Raw genomic sequence first — 16,679 nt, forward strand, 5'->3', positions numbered from 1 at the left:
CAGGTCTGGTCACCCACCACTGCCCTCCCCACATGGGGGCAGCCATCTTGTGTGAGGGTGCGGCAGTCAATTTGCATATTACCTCTTTATTATATAGGATTTTTCTTTCTTTTTAAAATATATTTTATTGATTTTTTTACAGAGAGGAAGGGAGAGGGATAGAGAGTTAGAAACATAGGTGAGAGAGAAACATTGATCAGCTGTTTCCTGCACACTCCCTACTGGGGATGTGCCCACAACCAAGGTACATGCCCTTGACCGGAATCGAACCTGGGACCCTTAAGTCCACAGGCTGACGCTCTATCCACTGAGCCAAACTGGTTAGGTCTAGGATTTTTCTTTCTGAGTAGACTGTGACAACATGAAATATAAGAAGAGAAACAAACAGGAACAGACAAGCAAACAAACAAAAACCCCTACAGTAAATAAATGAGTACTCTCAAAAGGATGGACTGGGACATTAGTCTTAGAATCTTAACTCACACTAACCCAGCACAGCAAATGACAACAACTCTCACTAATTAAGATTTCCCGATGGCTGATGCCTTTAAGTTCCTACAATCCCTGTCATGAACTCAGCCGCCACAAGCAGCTGGCTGCCAGCAAAGGCGAAGTGCCCTATCCTTAAACAAATTAAACCAAACAACAAAGACACACAAAGCAACAATCAACAGAGACACTTATGTACAATATTTACAGGCGTGTACAACCTACAGACAAGAGCTTCACACCATGCTCCTTGTCTGTCCAACCACAGATACCACAGAATACCTTGCATAAAAAACAAACAAACAAACAAACAAACAACAAAAGTAACCACCAAAACAGAGCAATTTCTCTCATCCCAAAAGGGATCAGGCTAAGGGATCAGAGACCAGGTCAAGGACCACTGGAGGTCTCTTGCCATACGGAGCGGATCAGGCTTGCCCAGGTGAGAGGCAGTATAATGCCTCCTGTGCTATACACAGTACACACAGTACATGCTTCCTTATAAGGAAGCCCAGATGGGAAGCAGCCACTACTCTCATGCCATACAAATATCCTTAATTCCTCCTACAAAAATGCTTGATTCAACTTAGGTCTCAGGTGAGATGACAGGGATTGCTGAGGTTGCAGCTGGGACTCAAAACAGGAACATTCCAGGCAGTGCTGCAAATAAGAGTCCAGGCCTCAGCCCTGGGAACCCCCAGTCCAGGCAGCAAGTGGGATCCCTGGTATTCACCCTAGGGAAATTTCTTGCTTACATCCCTTTGTGGTTATCAGAATATGTAACGGGACAAACAATGGGTCCATGATGCCTGTCACTACTTGAGCCAATTGAGCAGAGGCAGGGTTGAATCATTATGAACATTTATTCCAATACTGCTGGCAGTACAGGAGAACAGCAGATCATCCACAAAAATCGGTTCTGCACCCCACCATAAATCGACTGCTTATATTGAGTAGAAGTACAAAGATTACATGGGGAAGTAGCCATAGGGTATGCCAAACGAGCAGTTAACAGGTAAGCACTGGGTTGGGGATCCTCAAAGGGCTAGTGATATGCAAAAGGGGCTGGGGTCTTCAAAGCGCTTAGTGAGGATCTTCAAAAGGCTGCTAATTCTGGTTTCTGCAGCAAAGTTGTTAATCTTTCCATAATAGGCAGCTCCCTGATGAGGAGGATGGGCTGCATTTCCAGGTGAGCTCCCAGGTCCTGAGTGCAGCTGCTGGCAAGGTTAGAATGTGCCTTCTTTAATCAGAATAAAACAATCACAGTTAACAGAGCATGATTAATATTGATTACAATTCTAGCTGGTTCCCCAACATTCTATTTCTGCCCCTATTACCAGCATTGCCCAACCTCAGCAGCAATCACACAGCACTGGAGAAATGACAGAGTGACTGGGAGAAAAAATAACTATTACAACTGAGATATTTTAAAATTCCACCCTCAAGGCAAGATCCAGTTGCTATAGCAACCCTAGTTCTGCTAGAAATCCAGATTACAGGTTTGTTCACTGTACCTGCCTTGGGAAGCCAAGAGGGGCCCTCAGGAGGCCAGAAGCTGCTCCCACAAAGGTGAATAGCAAGGAAGTGCCCCTGTTCTGACTCCAAGGCAATGACTAACTAGAGAAATCAAGGTGATTTCTCTGTTCAATGTGACTGCCTGATGGTATAGTTTTGTTCCAGGTTAATAATTTTATTATATATATGAGCTTACCTCCTGGTCAAATTGACTTACAAAGTCCAGTTTTTTTTGGGTACTGATTTGGCTCCATCAAAACACAGAAAGGTAACATTTGCATTAAGTTTCAGGCTAAGCTAATGAAATGGTTGTGAGTCTTGGTTCTACAAGTTCAGACAAAGCCCCTAATAGACAACAAGACTGCATTGGAGCTGAATGGCTGGCTTGCTTTCTGACATGGATTTGAAAGATCTTCCGTTATTGTTACAAAATTTACCACGCAACCGGAAAATACACACAGGAGTACTCGGAGATACAGGAAAAACCCATTTATTTCCAGATGTACTAGTACTGTGAGTCAGGAGAGCCTGTTTCCAAATCATGAGAAAGCCAATATGGAGGAAGCTTTCTCTTTATACCCTTTGGTTTCTTTGTCCTCCATATATGAATCATACTTACGAACCTTTTGCAGGCTTTGCAAAAAGCCCCATGTGTTGGGATGGGGGATGTGAGACCATACCTAAAGGCCTGGCCTAGTGCCAGCGCTGATAACTCCCCTCCCCGGGGGTTGAATATTATTCATGGTTTATGGCCTCTGTAAAATGTATTTAGGTAAACAGGTCTTGCAAGACCAGATAATTAAGGAAGGGGCAATGACATGATTATAGGCTAACAAGAATGTGCATTAGGGATACTGATTAACTAGGTACAGAGTCAGGCTGCTAGGCCCTCCCCCCAAAAATGTCTTATTTTCTTCATCATTATCTTTAGGAAACTCAAACAAGAAAGAGAGAGAGATGGCCACAGAGTCAAAGCAACTGCTTAGCCAAAGACACAGAACCCAAGGCAGACAGAGAGAGATGCTATCTTCTGTCACTTCAATCTGGACCTAAGGGTTCTCAACTCTGCAAGACTTCTCCTCAAGTAGCCACACTTGGATTTACTTTCCACCTTACTGTGCACTCGCCTGTTGTTCCAGTTGGTAACTTCAACCTCTTTGGCCCACAGAGATCTTACCTGGTCTCTCTCCACAACAGCAGCTGCTCCAGGACATAAAGCGATGATTGGAGGAAGGGCAGTAGGCTGGATAAGGATGAGAGGGTCTTTGGTGTGTATCTCAGGAAGAACCCTGGGATAAGAGTTAGGAGACCCAATTTCAAGCCCAGCCCCTTCATTTACTAACTTTGGATGACTAAAAGGTTAACTCCATGAGGGCAGGCATTGTTACCAATGACTGGTCACTACTATGGTGCCTAGAATGGTGCTTGGCACAAAGATCTTCACTAAAGTTTCTAAAATGAATGATCTCTACCTTGATGTCCTCATTTATAAAAATGGATAGATAAGATTTGTCTCTCTCCATTAGGGGTTTTGTGAGGCTCTAACAAAGAATGGACAGATGTCTGTTTTAAAATGCTTTGGAAAAGGTTACCTAATAAACAAATATAAATTGGCAAGATTATTACCCAACCCAGTGGCTCAGATAACAGACAAAGTACCAGAGGTCAGGGCTTTACCCATTTCCTTAGAGCTCTTGAAGAAATGATCACAGTTAAATGCCTTCTGGGTCCTGGGCATTGGAGTTGTATTGCAAGTTGCCTACCCAATATCCATTCCACAAGCATTCCTTACAAACAGACTCTGACTTTGTTTGAGCAATAATGTACCCCACCACTTCCTCCTTACAGCTGTGGTGCCTGTGTGACCCAGCTGGAGCCAATCACATAGAACTGCAAGTTCAAAGGTGGAACTTCTGGGAAAGTTCTTTAAAAGATCTGCCTGGCCAGTGTGCTCCGAGTGTTGACCTATGAACCTCATGAGGTCATAGTTCGATTCCCAGTCGGGGCACATTCCTGGATTGCGAGCTCGATCCCCAGAGGGGGCGTGCAGGAGGCAGCTGATCAACGATTCTCCCTTATCATTGATGTTTCTATCTTTCTCTCCCTCTCCCTTCCTCTCTGAAATCAATAAACATATATTTTAAAAATAAAAGATCTTTGCCCTTTCCTCCTCTTTCGAATATGGCGAGAGGCCTGAAAGTATACCACCAATACATCTTGCAACTGGACAAACATAAACGCTAAGGATGGTGGGCAAGCATCTGAGTCCTTGATGAAACCCCTGAAATGCCTATCTTTGAACTTCCTGTTGTTTATAAAAATAATCATCTATTTGGTCAAACCACTGTAGTCATATTTCTGTAACAAGCAGCTGAACAAAATCCTAAATGACACAGTACTGTACTTAAAATAGCTCATTTATGAAATACACATTGCCAATTTTACAGATGAGAGAATGGAAGCTTGGAGAAGTGAAGGAAATTGCCCAAAGCCATCTGACTAATGAGTGACAGACCTGCCTGGGATTTGATTCCATGCCTGTCTGATTCTAAGACCCACAGTCTGTTACTTTTCCCATACTCCCCAAGGGAGAAGAAAGAAAAGAAAGCCATGTTTGTCTCTAAAAACCCTATATGAGGATTTACAGGGTCTGTAACCCTACCAACTGCCAAGCATGTAGGTGTGGGGATACAAGAGTGAAACAATATGAACAAAGCCCATTGAGCTTATATTTTAGAAGACACAGAATAAAGACTAAATATAAGTCATAGGGTGATAAGGTATAGGGAAAATTAGGTAACAAAAGAGAACTTTTTAACAGAAAGTTAAATGATGGGGGTTGGGGGAGGAGAATATGGATGGAGTGAGCCTTGTGGATATTGGAAATGAGGCAGAGGGAACGGCAAGTGCAGAGCCCCAGAGGCAGGATTGTGTATGGTGGACCAGCAAGTAGCCAGTGTGGCTGATATGAAATGATCGAAGGGAAAGTGGTAAGAATGGGATTTGTGCTGTGGTAAGGAATTTAGGCTTTTACTCTGAATGAGATAAGAAGTCACAGGAGGGTTCTGATCACAGAATAGATCAAACTTATGATTTGACTTCTGGGCCAATGAGTGGAAAACAGTGAGGAGAGAGGGTAGGGGTGAGAGAGGTAGGCCAGATAAGAGGTTGCAGCAACAATCCAAACAAGGGAAGCCAGCAGCCTGAACCAGGGTGGTGTTGAAAGTTGGAAAGTGCTCACACACTGGATCTAAAGGCAAAGCTGACAAGACTTGCTGACAGACTAGACATGGGAAATGGGAGAGAAAGAGAAAACAAGGATGAGTCCAAGCTTTCAGTTAAACAACAAGGAAGGAGCTGCTATTGTCTGAAGTGGGGAGGACTGCAGCAGGACCCAGATTATTTGGGGTGCTAGGGTAGGATCAGGCTGTGTTTGATTTTGAACAGGGTAAGCTCTGATACAGAGTGAACACAGTTCATCACTACCTCCTTCATGAAATATGTTCTGCATTCAGCCTCCAAAACACCAGCTCTCAAGTTCCCTCCTATTTCACTGGCCACTTCTCAACCTCCTTTGCTCCCTCTACTTTAAATGACTGCCAGGTATGTAAACAGAGGTATCAAGAAGTCAGTCAGACAGCCAAGTACAGAGTGTTTTGAGAAGAGGGGAAGGAATAATCAGCTTGTGTCACAACAAAGGATAGCTGTAGAAAGATGAAGGCAAGAAATGATATGGGGATTTGGCAAATGCAAGGTCATGGGTGACACAGAACATGAAAAAATGGAACTGGATTACTCCTAAAGCAGTGATGGTGAACCTATGACACGCGTGTCAGAGATGACACGCAAACTCATTTTTTTGGTTGATTTTTCTTTGTTAAATGGCATTTAAATATATAAAATAAATATCAAAAATATAAGTCTTTGTTTTACTATGGTTGCAAATATCAAAAGATTTCTGTATGTGACACAGCACCAGAGTTAAGTTAGGGCTTTTCAAAATGCTGACACATCGAGCTCAAAAGGTTTGCCATCACTGTCCTAGAGGGAGGAATAAAGAAAACACATACTCTCTACAGTGGTTCTCAACCTTCCTAATGCCGTGACCCTTTAATACAGTTCCTCATGTTGTGGTGACCCCCAATTTCATTGTTACAAATTGAACATAATTAAAGCATAGCGATTAATCACAAAAACAATATGTAATTATATATGTGTTTTCCGATGGTCTTAGGCGACCCCTGTGAAAGGGTCGTTCGACCCCCAAAGGGGTCGCGACCCACAGGTTGAGAACTGCTGCTCTAGAATCACTGTAGGAAAAGCTCCATTTTTTTTTTTGATGTTACAATAAACTATTTATTTATTTATTTATTTATTGTTTTATTGCTTAAAGTATTACAAAGGGTATTACATATGTGTCCTTTTTTTTCCCTGCCCTTGACAATCCCCTGGCCTCCCCTACCCCCCAGTGTCTTATGTCCATTGGTTATGCTTATATGCATGCATACAAGTCCTTTGGTTGATCTCTTACTCCCCTCCCTTCTGCCCCCCAACCCTCCCTGGCCTTCCCGCTGCAGTTTGACAATCAGTTTGAGGCAGCTCTGCCTCTGTATCTATTATTGTTCATAAGTTTATAATGGTCTTTATTATCCCTGAATGAATGAGATCATGTGGTATTTTTCCTTCATTGACTGGCTTATTTCACTTAGCATAATGCTCTCCAGTTCCATCCATGCCATTGCAAATGGAAAGAGTTCCTTTGTTTTTACAGCAGCATAGTATTCTATCGTGTAGATGTACCACAGTTTTCTAATCCATTCATTTACTGATGGGCACTTAGGCTGTTTCCAGATCTTAGCTATGGTGGATTGTGCTGCTATGAACATATGAGTGCACATATCCATTCTGATTGGTGTTTCTGGTTTCTTAGGATATATTCCTAGAAGTGGGATCACAGGGTCAAATGGGAGTTCCATTTTCAGTTTTTTGAGGAAACTCCATACTGTCTTCCATAGTGGCTGCACCAGTCTGCATTCCCACCAGCAGTGCATGAGTGTTCCTTTTTCTCCACATCCTCTCCAGCACTTGTCGTTTGTTGATTTGTTGATGATAGCCAGTCTGACAGGTGTGAGATGGTACCTCATTGCTGTTTTGATTTGCATCTCTCGGATGATTAGTGACTTTGAGCATGTTTTCATATGTCTCTTGGCTTTCTGAATGTCCTCTTTTGAGAGGTGTCTATTTAGATCCTTTGCCCATTTTTTGATTGGGTTGTTTATCTTCTTTTTGTTAAGTTGTATGAGTTCCCTATAAATTTTGGAGATTAAACCCTTATTGGTGATAACATTGGCAAATATGTTCTCCCATGCAGTGGGCTTTCTTGTTGTTTTGTGATGGTTTCTTTTGCTGTGCAGAAGCTTTTTATTTTGATGTAGTCCCATTTGTTCATTTTCTCTTTAGTTTCAAGTGCCCTAGGAGCTGTATCAGTGAAGAAATTGCTTCGGCATATGTCTGAGATTTTCTTGCCTTTGGATTCTTCTAGAATTTTTATGGTTTCTCATCGTACATTTAAGTCCTTTATCCATTTTGAGTTTATTCTTGTGTATGGTGTAAGTTGGTGGTCTAGTTTCATTTTCTTGCATATATCTGTCCAATTTTCCCAACACCATTTATTGAAGAGACTATCTTGGCCCCATTGTATGTTCTTGCCTCCTTTGTCAAATATTAACTGAGCATATTGGTTCGGGCCGATTTCTGGGCTCTCTATTCTATTCCATTGATCTATATGTCTGTTCTTGTGCCAGTACCAGGCAGTTTTGAGAACAGTGGCTTTGTAATACAACTTGATATCTGGTATTGAGATCCCACCTACTTTGTTCTTTCTCAGAATCACTGCAGCTATTTGGGGTCTTTTTTTATTACAGATGAATTTTTGGAGAGTTCGTTCTAGATCTGTGAAGTATGCCATTGGTATTTTAATGGGAAGTGCGTTGAATTTATAGATTGCTTTGGGTAGTATGGACATTTTAATGATGTTGATTCTACCAATCCATGAACACGGTATGTTCTTCCATCTGTTTATGTCTTCCTCTATCTCTTTTTTCAACGTCCTGTAGTTTTCTGAGTAGAGGTCTTTTACCTCTTTAGTTAAGTTTATTCCTAGGTAGCTTAATATTTTTGGTGCGATGGTAAATGGGATTGTTTTTATAATCTCTCTTTCTGAAAGTTCACTATTGGTGTATAGAAATGCCTTAGATTTCTTGGGGTCACTTTTGTATCCTGCTACATTGCCAAATTCATGTATTAAGTCTAGTAGTTTTTTGATGGAGTCTCTAGGGTTTTGTATGTATAATATCATGTCGTCTGCAAATAAGGACAGTTTTACTTCCTCTTTTCCAATTTGGATGCCTTTTATTTCTTCTTCTTGTCTAATTGCAATGGCTAATACTTCCAGGACTATGTTGAACAGGAGTGGTGAGAGTGGGCATCCCTGTCTTGTTCCTGTTCTTAGGGGAAATGGTGTTAGTTTTTGTCCATTGAGTATGATGTTGGCTGTGGGCCTGTCAGCTCCTTCCTTTAGAACAAACCATAGGCAAGATCCTTTTTCTTTTCCATATCAGGGAAGTTGCTAAGTATATGCCAAAGCCTGGGCATAACTCATTCCTAAATAGATGTGCTTCACCGCCCAGACGAGGTCAGAGGGAGTAAAGGTGGACAAGGAGACATCAACTTCTTCTGGGAGTGAAATGCCACCAATCTCTTTGCCTGAAGGTCACGCACACCACTCACCCACTAGCCTTCCCCCCCACTAACATTCCAGATAGAGCTTCACAAGAGATAACATAATGAATATTTATTATCATTTTAATTTAAAAAATAAGTTCAAAAGTCTCTGAGCGATAAGCTGAAATACAATAAAATGTAGTATCTGAGTGTTAGACACCTTGCTGGCATGCAATAGTTCACTTAAAGCAGGCAAAGGTCCTGTAGAAATTTCCATGTTATTACATATTGTCTCCCCTTTTCCCAGAAGACCCTAATGAAATGAGGAGTACACCAAGGCACAGAGGTAAAGGGACTGGGCTGAGGTTAGACTGCCAGGAGAAACATATAGGAATTGGACCGAGAAAATCCTCACAGTTCTACCCATAATGCTACCCAGGGTACAATTCTATGGCTACTGCTCAGCAGGAGAAAAAGCCAGTGTCTTCTTCCAAGTAATCACTAGTGTCACATCTGTGGGGTAGCAGGAAGAATGTCATGGGGAGCAGGCCCTGACATGATGCCCTGCCCTGTGATCCAGGCCAGAAACCAGTAAATGGGAATCACCTACAGCTCCAAGATACCCTCTGTCACCCTGCCTGGAACACATAGTCCTCACTACAAAGCCCAACCCTCTTTGTGGAAAACCAGCTGCACAGCCTCATCCACATCATTCACAATGTGGGATGCCTCTATAAGCCCTGGACTAAAACTGAAGTCCCGGTGCCCATGGAAGGGAGGCTCCTCTCCTCCCTGAGCAGGCTCTGTGGACCCCGGGGCCTTGGGACTGTATACACCAGTGCACACCAGGATGGAGGCACAGCTCTGGGTTGCTGAGGGTCGCTGCTTCAACAGACCACTCGTCCCCAGCTCCTCTGCCCCCTCGTGCTTCGCCATCTGCAGGTACTGGTTGAACAGGTTGGCACCGTAGACATCAGACATAGGATTATCACTGGTAGGGGTAACCATACCGGAAAAGAAAAGAGGAGAAAACTGAAGTTCAGTGTTGTAAGGTGCAGAGAGCAGAGGACAATTGTGGGGCAAGGAGTGTGCATTAAACATAGGGAAACAAGGTGAATGAGAGGGGAAGGGAAAGTTGAGGAGATGGGTAGAACTTACCCTACAGCATAGAGCTTCTGGATGGGGGCAGCCCAACCCCGCCTCTCCGCCTGCCGCCTGATCAGTTCTTCTGCATACTGATAAGTGAGGATGCTGGGTTTGCCCATCAGGCCCTTGTATCTTAGCTCTTTGCCTGTCACTTTGCGGTAAATGGTTTCCAGGCATAGCAGAAATGTGCCATGGCCAAACCTGCCAGAGAAGACAGCCCAGCAGCTCAGTCTTCGCTCCCTGGTCTCTCCAGGCCACCTGCCATTCTCTGAGCAGTACCCTTTCACTCCCCCAGTGGTAACAGGTCAAAATGAAGTTACTTCTAGTAAGAATTACATTTATTGCCTACATTTATGATGTGCTATTATCTAATAACATTTATTGAGCACTGTTTTAACATTGGAGATACAAATCACATTTAATTCTCAGAAAAACCCTATGAGATCATTGTTCTCATTTTACAAGTGAGGAAACTGAGGCATAAAGAAATTAAGTAACTTGCCCAAGGTGGTAGCACTAGGATTATACCCCAGGTGTTAGTATTCCAGAAAGTTTAATTTTTGCTTTAGAATTGTGGCAGACTACTGGTTGCCGTTCTCCCCTTCTTTCTTGGTGCCAATTTTCACTGAGCATAGTGCTACCAGGTGTAAAAACTATATTCCCTTCCTCCTCTGCAACAGGGTGTGTGGCCATGTGGCTGCACTATAACCAAAGAGTCAATGAAATTACAAGTGCTGGGCTAACCTTCTAGGAAGTATCCTTAAATTGGGGAGGTGATGCTCTTCTCTACCTTCCCCTGTTCCTCTCTGCCTGGAATGCTGATATGATAGCTGAAGTTCAGGCAGCCATTTGGGATTATGTAGTAAAGGGCTAAGGATTGCACAGCAGGAAGACAGAGGTGCTTCTGTTCCTGACAGGTGGAGCTTCCATACAAGACTTGGACAGCCTACCCCAGACTTATTTCACATGAGAAAGAAACTTTTATCTTTTTTAAGATACTTTTGTTTTGGGGTTTAAATCCCTTGCCACTAAACCAAATCTGAACTGATGCCGCACAATATATTGAAGTTATATTTGTGTCATTTATTTATGTAATAAATTACATTTTCAAATTACTGAATGAAAAATTAACCTCAAGTCTGGTTTGTAAATTGAAATCTTCCCCTTACTATTCAGTTCCCAGCCTATATAACCAAACCCCCTTCAGCTAGTGCCAGCATACCCTAATTTTGGAAGAATAACTCAGAAAAAATACCTAACCTCAAGCTATAGGAAAATACTTGAAACCTAACAAGAGAGAACACTGTAATCTCCATCTCTTATGGGCTACTGAGTGGCCCATCTCTTATGGGCTATTGACTTGAGGCAGTGTTGGGCCCTGCTGCCCTATTGATGGATCACACATCCAGCTTACTGGGAGTCATGGGGAGGGGAGAAAACTCTAGACCAAGCATGTCAAACTTGGGGCCCGTGGGCCCCATGCGGCCCACAACGAATATTCTTGTGGCCCAGCCAATATAATGGTATGCAAGAAACATTTTAATAAAAATTACATAACTTAATTTTTACAATATCCTGTTATACACAATCTATATATATAAAGGCTAATACACTAAGTGTCCCTCCAACTGTCACTATGACATGTACTGACCACCAGGGGGCAGACGCTCAATGCAGGAGCTGCCATGATGCACACTTGCCATTTACAGAGAAACAGCAACGTGGACCTGATGCTGACAGAGCAACACTTGGCTTCCCCCAAGTGGGACACAGGCCCCGCCACCACCCCAGAGCAACAGCCCACCAAATTGCAGCTGATGCTGCCGAGACCCCATGGTGCAAGCCCAGCCCAGCTCAGAAATGGTGGCTGTGGGCACCGGGTAATGACATCATATAGCAATGCCCGGCTTCCTCTCCCTAGCGACAGGCCATCCTATATAATAAAAGCATAATATGCAAATCGACCGAATGGCCGAACAGCAGAACAACCATTGGGATGAACATCCTGGACCATGCTATGACATCCACTGGCACCAAGCCAGCCAAGGCGGGTGCGATGCAACTGGTAGGGGGTCTTGCCATCGCCCCATGATCACCCTGCAGAGGGAGGCCCAGGCCACCGACCGCAGGCTGCGGCAGGTGGGTGGGGCCTTCCTCTGTGAGGGAAGCTCAGGTCCCAGGTGCCGGAGGGAAGCCGGTGCCGGCAGCCGGAGGAAGGAAGGCCTACTCTTGCACAGATTTTGTGCATCGGGCCTCTCTCTATATAAAGGGCTAATATGCTAAGTGTCCATCTGGGTAATGACGTCACATAGCAATCAATGCCTGGCTTCCTCTCCCTAGCAACAACTAGCCTCCTTGGAGTTTCTTCAGTCCAGGAACACGACTTGCTTTATAGCCAGGTGCAAACATTTTACACTTTAATCAAATGTCTGTGAAGTGTTTTCCTGTGCCTCATCTTATTTGATCCTCATAAAAGTTCTGGATTAGGTAGATAGGAGACACGATGGAATCCTATTTTCTTTTTATTAGCTGGAAAACAGAGATTTAGAAACTTGACCCAACTGAAAAGAAGAAATGGTGGACCTTGAAAATGACTTCAGGTTTTCTCACTGCACGGAATATAGTCAAACACTGCTGCAATTAAATATTTTACCCTTTGTTCTCGCTGTGTGATCTATAATAATAACCTGCTTCGTGTTGATATTTATTGCTGTGTTGCTGACAATTGAAAGAGAAATTGGGGTGCTTCACTGGGCTGGAAAAGTTAAGCTACATCAGAAGCAGGTCTAATTAAGCAAGTTTATCTATATATATAAAGCTCTCGCTGGCGCCAATCTCACGCATGTGTTTCCTCTGTCATTGTCGATCATGAATTTGGTTGACACTTCTATTATAGAGAAAGGGCAAGTAGCGATATTAAAATATTTCTTCTAATTAATTTCCTTTCAATGTGCACAAATTTGTGCACTGGGCCACTAGTTATTAATAACAAACTACAACGTTCGCTTATGACTGATTACTATAATCGTGTTGCATTCATTTCCCTTACATGCCTTACACGCAGGCACACCATTTCTCTCCACTAATACTAGCAGCGAATATTTTAGCAGCTGATTGCCACGCTATTAGTCTTGGACTGACTTGTTTGCTGTGTGCAACAGGAAATATTTCGCTTTTGGAGAACAAGAAAAATGGTTTATTTGCGTTACGCTTATTAATTTGTGCACTTATTCAGTGTCTGGTAAGTTAATGTTCAAGAAAAAATATTTTTATTAAAATGTTCTATTATTTTATGTTAACGATTACTCATTTATTTCAGCCCTTTGTATTCAGCATGTCTCTATTGAAATACACCTATGTTTCTATGAAAATTGAAGCTTTTGTTTTTTGTGACCCACATAAACTTAAACCTTGTTTATTTGGCTTGTGTTAGCCTTTGAGTTTGACATGCTTGCTCTAGACTTAGGCCTTGCAAATAAGAGCAGCCAAACAGTACACAGCAGCCGTCAGCTGCCCTTCCAGTAAAGGCACCTCCAGGGCCAGAAAAAGGGATGCCTATACTATTCTCAAACTCAGAAAAGGACAGAACAGGTGAGCTCTACACAACTGCGCAGGGAGTGTGTAAGCCTGTTCACTACCCACATGCCTTTGAGAAAGTCACTTATCCACTGGGTCTGTTCTCTGGTATATACAAACATCAGAACAATTATTTCTTTTCCCTGCTCCTATGTTTTAAGGGCAAAGGGAAACAAAGAATTGAAATAATCAATGCTACAGGGTGAAGGCAAAGAAGGAAGAGCAGCTGAATAATTTGCATTGATATACCTCAGAAACTGACCATTTGGGTTCCTCTAATCAAAAAGAACTTGTTCTGTTAAGATTCTGAAGGGCAAGGATTATTTGTTAAAAATCATCTCAATACATCTTCAGTGTTCAGTAAGCTGCAATATCAAATGGCGGTGGGAAACTGTCAGTAGGACTGCTCAGGCAATAGCTGGAAATGGGCCACCAGGGTCAAGGCCAGGGACTATGTCCTCACCTGGGCATCTTGGCTTCAGCCATCCAAAGAAGATCCATGTTACTGGCCAGGACAGGGAGATGGGGATAAGGGGCCGTCGCCAGACCTGTCCCAGGGTTCCCATTGCTGAGAAGGACATCCATGATCAGCTGCAGGCTTGTCTCCCAGCGTACTGGCTCCCCAAGGAGGAGTACTCCTTTAAAGAGCAAAGGCATAGGGGTAAGGGTGCAGGGCACTTAGCCTGCCCTTTGTGGCAGGCGGGAGTAAGGCCCTCAGAAGACCAGCTGAGGCCACCCAACCACAAGCTCTTCCCTTACAGTACAATCACCTTGGCAAGGGCATGGTTCCCTGAATAGCCTTGAAAGAGCACTCACCTATTCACCCAAGGTGAACAAAACCCAGGGACTGGGAAGGCACCTCCTAAGCCTTAGGACCTAAGGGCTCATACTGTTATTGTGTCCACCATGTTCACAGAAGTTTAAAACAAGACAAACAACAGTGAGTCTCAGGCCCACTTCCTCTTGCTAACTGATATTCTCCCCACAACCCTACCCATAGGTACTTGGCAAAATGCTCACTTTTCTCAGCCACTTCTCTTTGAGCCCCAGGAGCCAATAAACCTAACAACTAGGAGAGCTGGATACAGAGTGATAGAGACCTGAATTCCAAGGCTGACTGTGCCAACTTTCCTGATTGTGGGCAAGTTATTTACCTTCTCTAAGCCTCAGCTTCTTCAACTATAATAACAACACCTACTATTGTTATGAGAATAAAAATGAGATATAATAAATAAAGCACTTAACCTGTGCTGGACACATGGTACTCAACAAATGGAAGTTGTGATATCAGCTACAAGACCAGTGAATTGAACCACTGCCCCCTGGAGAGATGTTCTGGAGGCTGGAGGATGTATTTTAATCATTAAAATGACTGATACTTAGTGGTGAGGATTGTGGGAGGGGGCCAGGGATGCTAGATGCTCAGTACAGTCTTGTTCAATCAAAAACTGCCAATGTCTATAAACATTTGCGTGTCCCATCTGGTATTCATGTAGGGAACAACCTGCTTATAATTAATGACCCTAAACCCTAATTCCATGTAAACACAAAGTATTTTTTGGTAGTTTTCATAAACACTAATTTTTCAAAAAAAATGTAACTATCACATAAGTCAAGAGAAGGTTGTACTTTTCTTTTTTCAAAATGTTAACAAGTTTAGTCCCTATTTTACAAAATCACTTCACCAATGATGATACTGTCCCTAATTTCTGAGTCATCAACAAAACACACCTATATCACACCTATAAACATATATCAGTCTGCATTTGTAGCTGTAACATTCATGGTGATTCTATATTTGGTTCAATCATTTTACTACTTCGTTATGTCTTTTTGGAAAATTACTACATATTGAAGTACATATTACCTTACTAAAATGTTTTCCCTTTATTTCTCCCTATTACAATTATATTAAACTAATTAATTGTAACATGTGTATAGGAAGATATATTATCTATTAATTTCATTTTAAGTTAGTATAACAATATTTTTGTTATACAAGGAGCAAACTGGGTTTAATGGGCCTAAGGAACACTGGACTAAATTACCCCTAGGTGCCTTTCTACTCTAAGATTTTCTAAGCTTATGATTCTTCTGGAATAAAAAGGCAAATGATATAAAGAAGGAAAGATTAACAACAAATATCTCAGAGGTAGTGAGTGGCAGATCCAACACCAGAACCCAGGTGATCTAATGCTCAATGCCCCCTTGGCTACAATAATCTGGAGGGCCTGAAAGGAGAAAGAACAACCCAGTCCCATGCCACACAAGGAGAGGACCTCATTACCTTCAATAGCGGGGAAGTCATTCCTTGGAAGGGGCTGCCAAGAGACAAAGAACAAGCCCATCAATGCAATGATTACTTTCCACTACATGACAATTACACACTGGTTTCCAAGGGTGGGTGGGAGGAAAGTCGCATTCCAGACAGGATTGAAGACTACCCCATGGTGTAGCCCAAGCTGAGGAGAAGCAAATAGGACTGCGGAAGAAGATTCATGAAGAAAGGTGAAGAGAGAAGAACCAGGCTGGTCACAGAACAGGTTGAGGGATACCACATATACTAGTAAAGGTCAGCTAGGAGGAAAGGTTGATCAGCTGTTTTCTCCTGCAAGGACAGGAAGCAAGATATGGGCCAAGCAAGAGTCTAGAGCAGCGGTTCTCAACCTGTGGGTCGCAACCCCTTTGGGGGTCAAACGACCCTTTCACAGGGGTTGCCTAAGGCCATCGGAAAACACATATATAATTACATATTGTTTTTGTGATTAATCACTATGCTTTAATTATGTTCAATTTGTAACAATGAAAATACATCCTGCATATCAGATATTTACATTACGATTCATAACAGTAGTAAAATTACAGTTATGAAACAGCAACAAAAATAATTTTATGGTTGGGGGTCACCACAACATGAGGAACTGTATTAAAGGGTCGCGGCATTAGGAAGGTTGAAAACCACTGGTCTAGAGGAAGGTGAGCCTTTGGAGAAAAAGGAGGCCTTCAGGGTGTGATGGACCATTTCTGTTGCTGTTGGATTAGGAGGCAGAAGCTTTCGTGTTACCAACCGCTTCCATTCCTTCCCCAGACTATTACAATCTTATCTCTGCCACTAATCAGCTATATGACCTGGAGTAAGTCTCTTCCCCTAAGACTCAGTCTCTGAGCTGTTCTAAGATCTTTTCCAACTCTGACATTCTGATTCTCCACATAATTTGCATGGTTCTAGA

The 16,679-nt window shown here is 42.7% G+C and overlaps 1 protein-coding gene across 14 annotated transcripts in view; it reads right to left on the minus strand.

Moving 5' to 3' along the window:
- Positions 1 to 16,679, minus strand: part of HDHD5 (haloacid dehalogenase like hydrolase domain containing 5) — a 331,796-nt gene that overhangs the window by 285,139 nt on the left and 29,978 nt on the right. For 4 of the 14 annotated variants that reach the window (XM_059684416.1, XM_059684407.1, XM_059684403.1 and 1 more), the window contains 4 exons: positions 15,737 to 15,770; positions 13,913 to 14,087; positions 9,886 to 10,074; positions 8,843 to 9,718 (listed from right to left, as the gene is read on the minus strand). In XM_059684416.1, the coding sequence (XP_059540399.1) occupies positions 9,385 to 9,718; positions 9,886 to 10,074; positions 13,913 to 14,087; positions 15,737 to 15,770 (732 nt within the window). In that variant the 3' untranslated portion in view covers positions 8,843 to 9,384. Of the gene's footprint in view, positions 1 to 1,333; positions 1,730 to 8,842; positions 9,719 to 9,885; positions 10,075 to 13,912; positions 14,088 to 15,736; positions 15,771 to 16,679 lie in introns of those variants that run through there. The other 10 variants (XM_059684406.1, XM_059684405.1, XM_059684409.1 and 7 more) reach the window with 10 other exon arrangements.

This window comes from Myotis daubentonii, chromosome 2, assembly GCF_963259705.1.
Source record: "Myotis daubentonii chromosome 2, mMyoDau2.1, whole genome shotgun sequence".
NCBI classification, from domain to species: Eukaryota; Metazoa; Chordata; class Mammalia; order Chiroptera; family Vespertilionidae; genus Myotis; species Myotis daubentonii.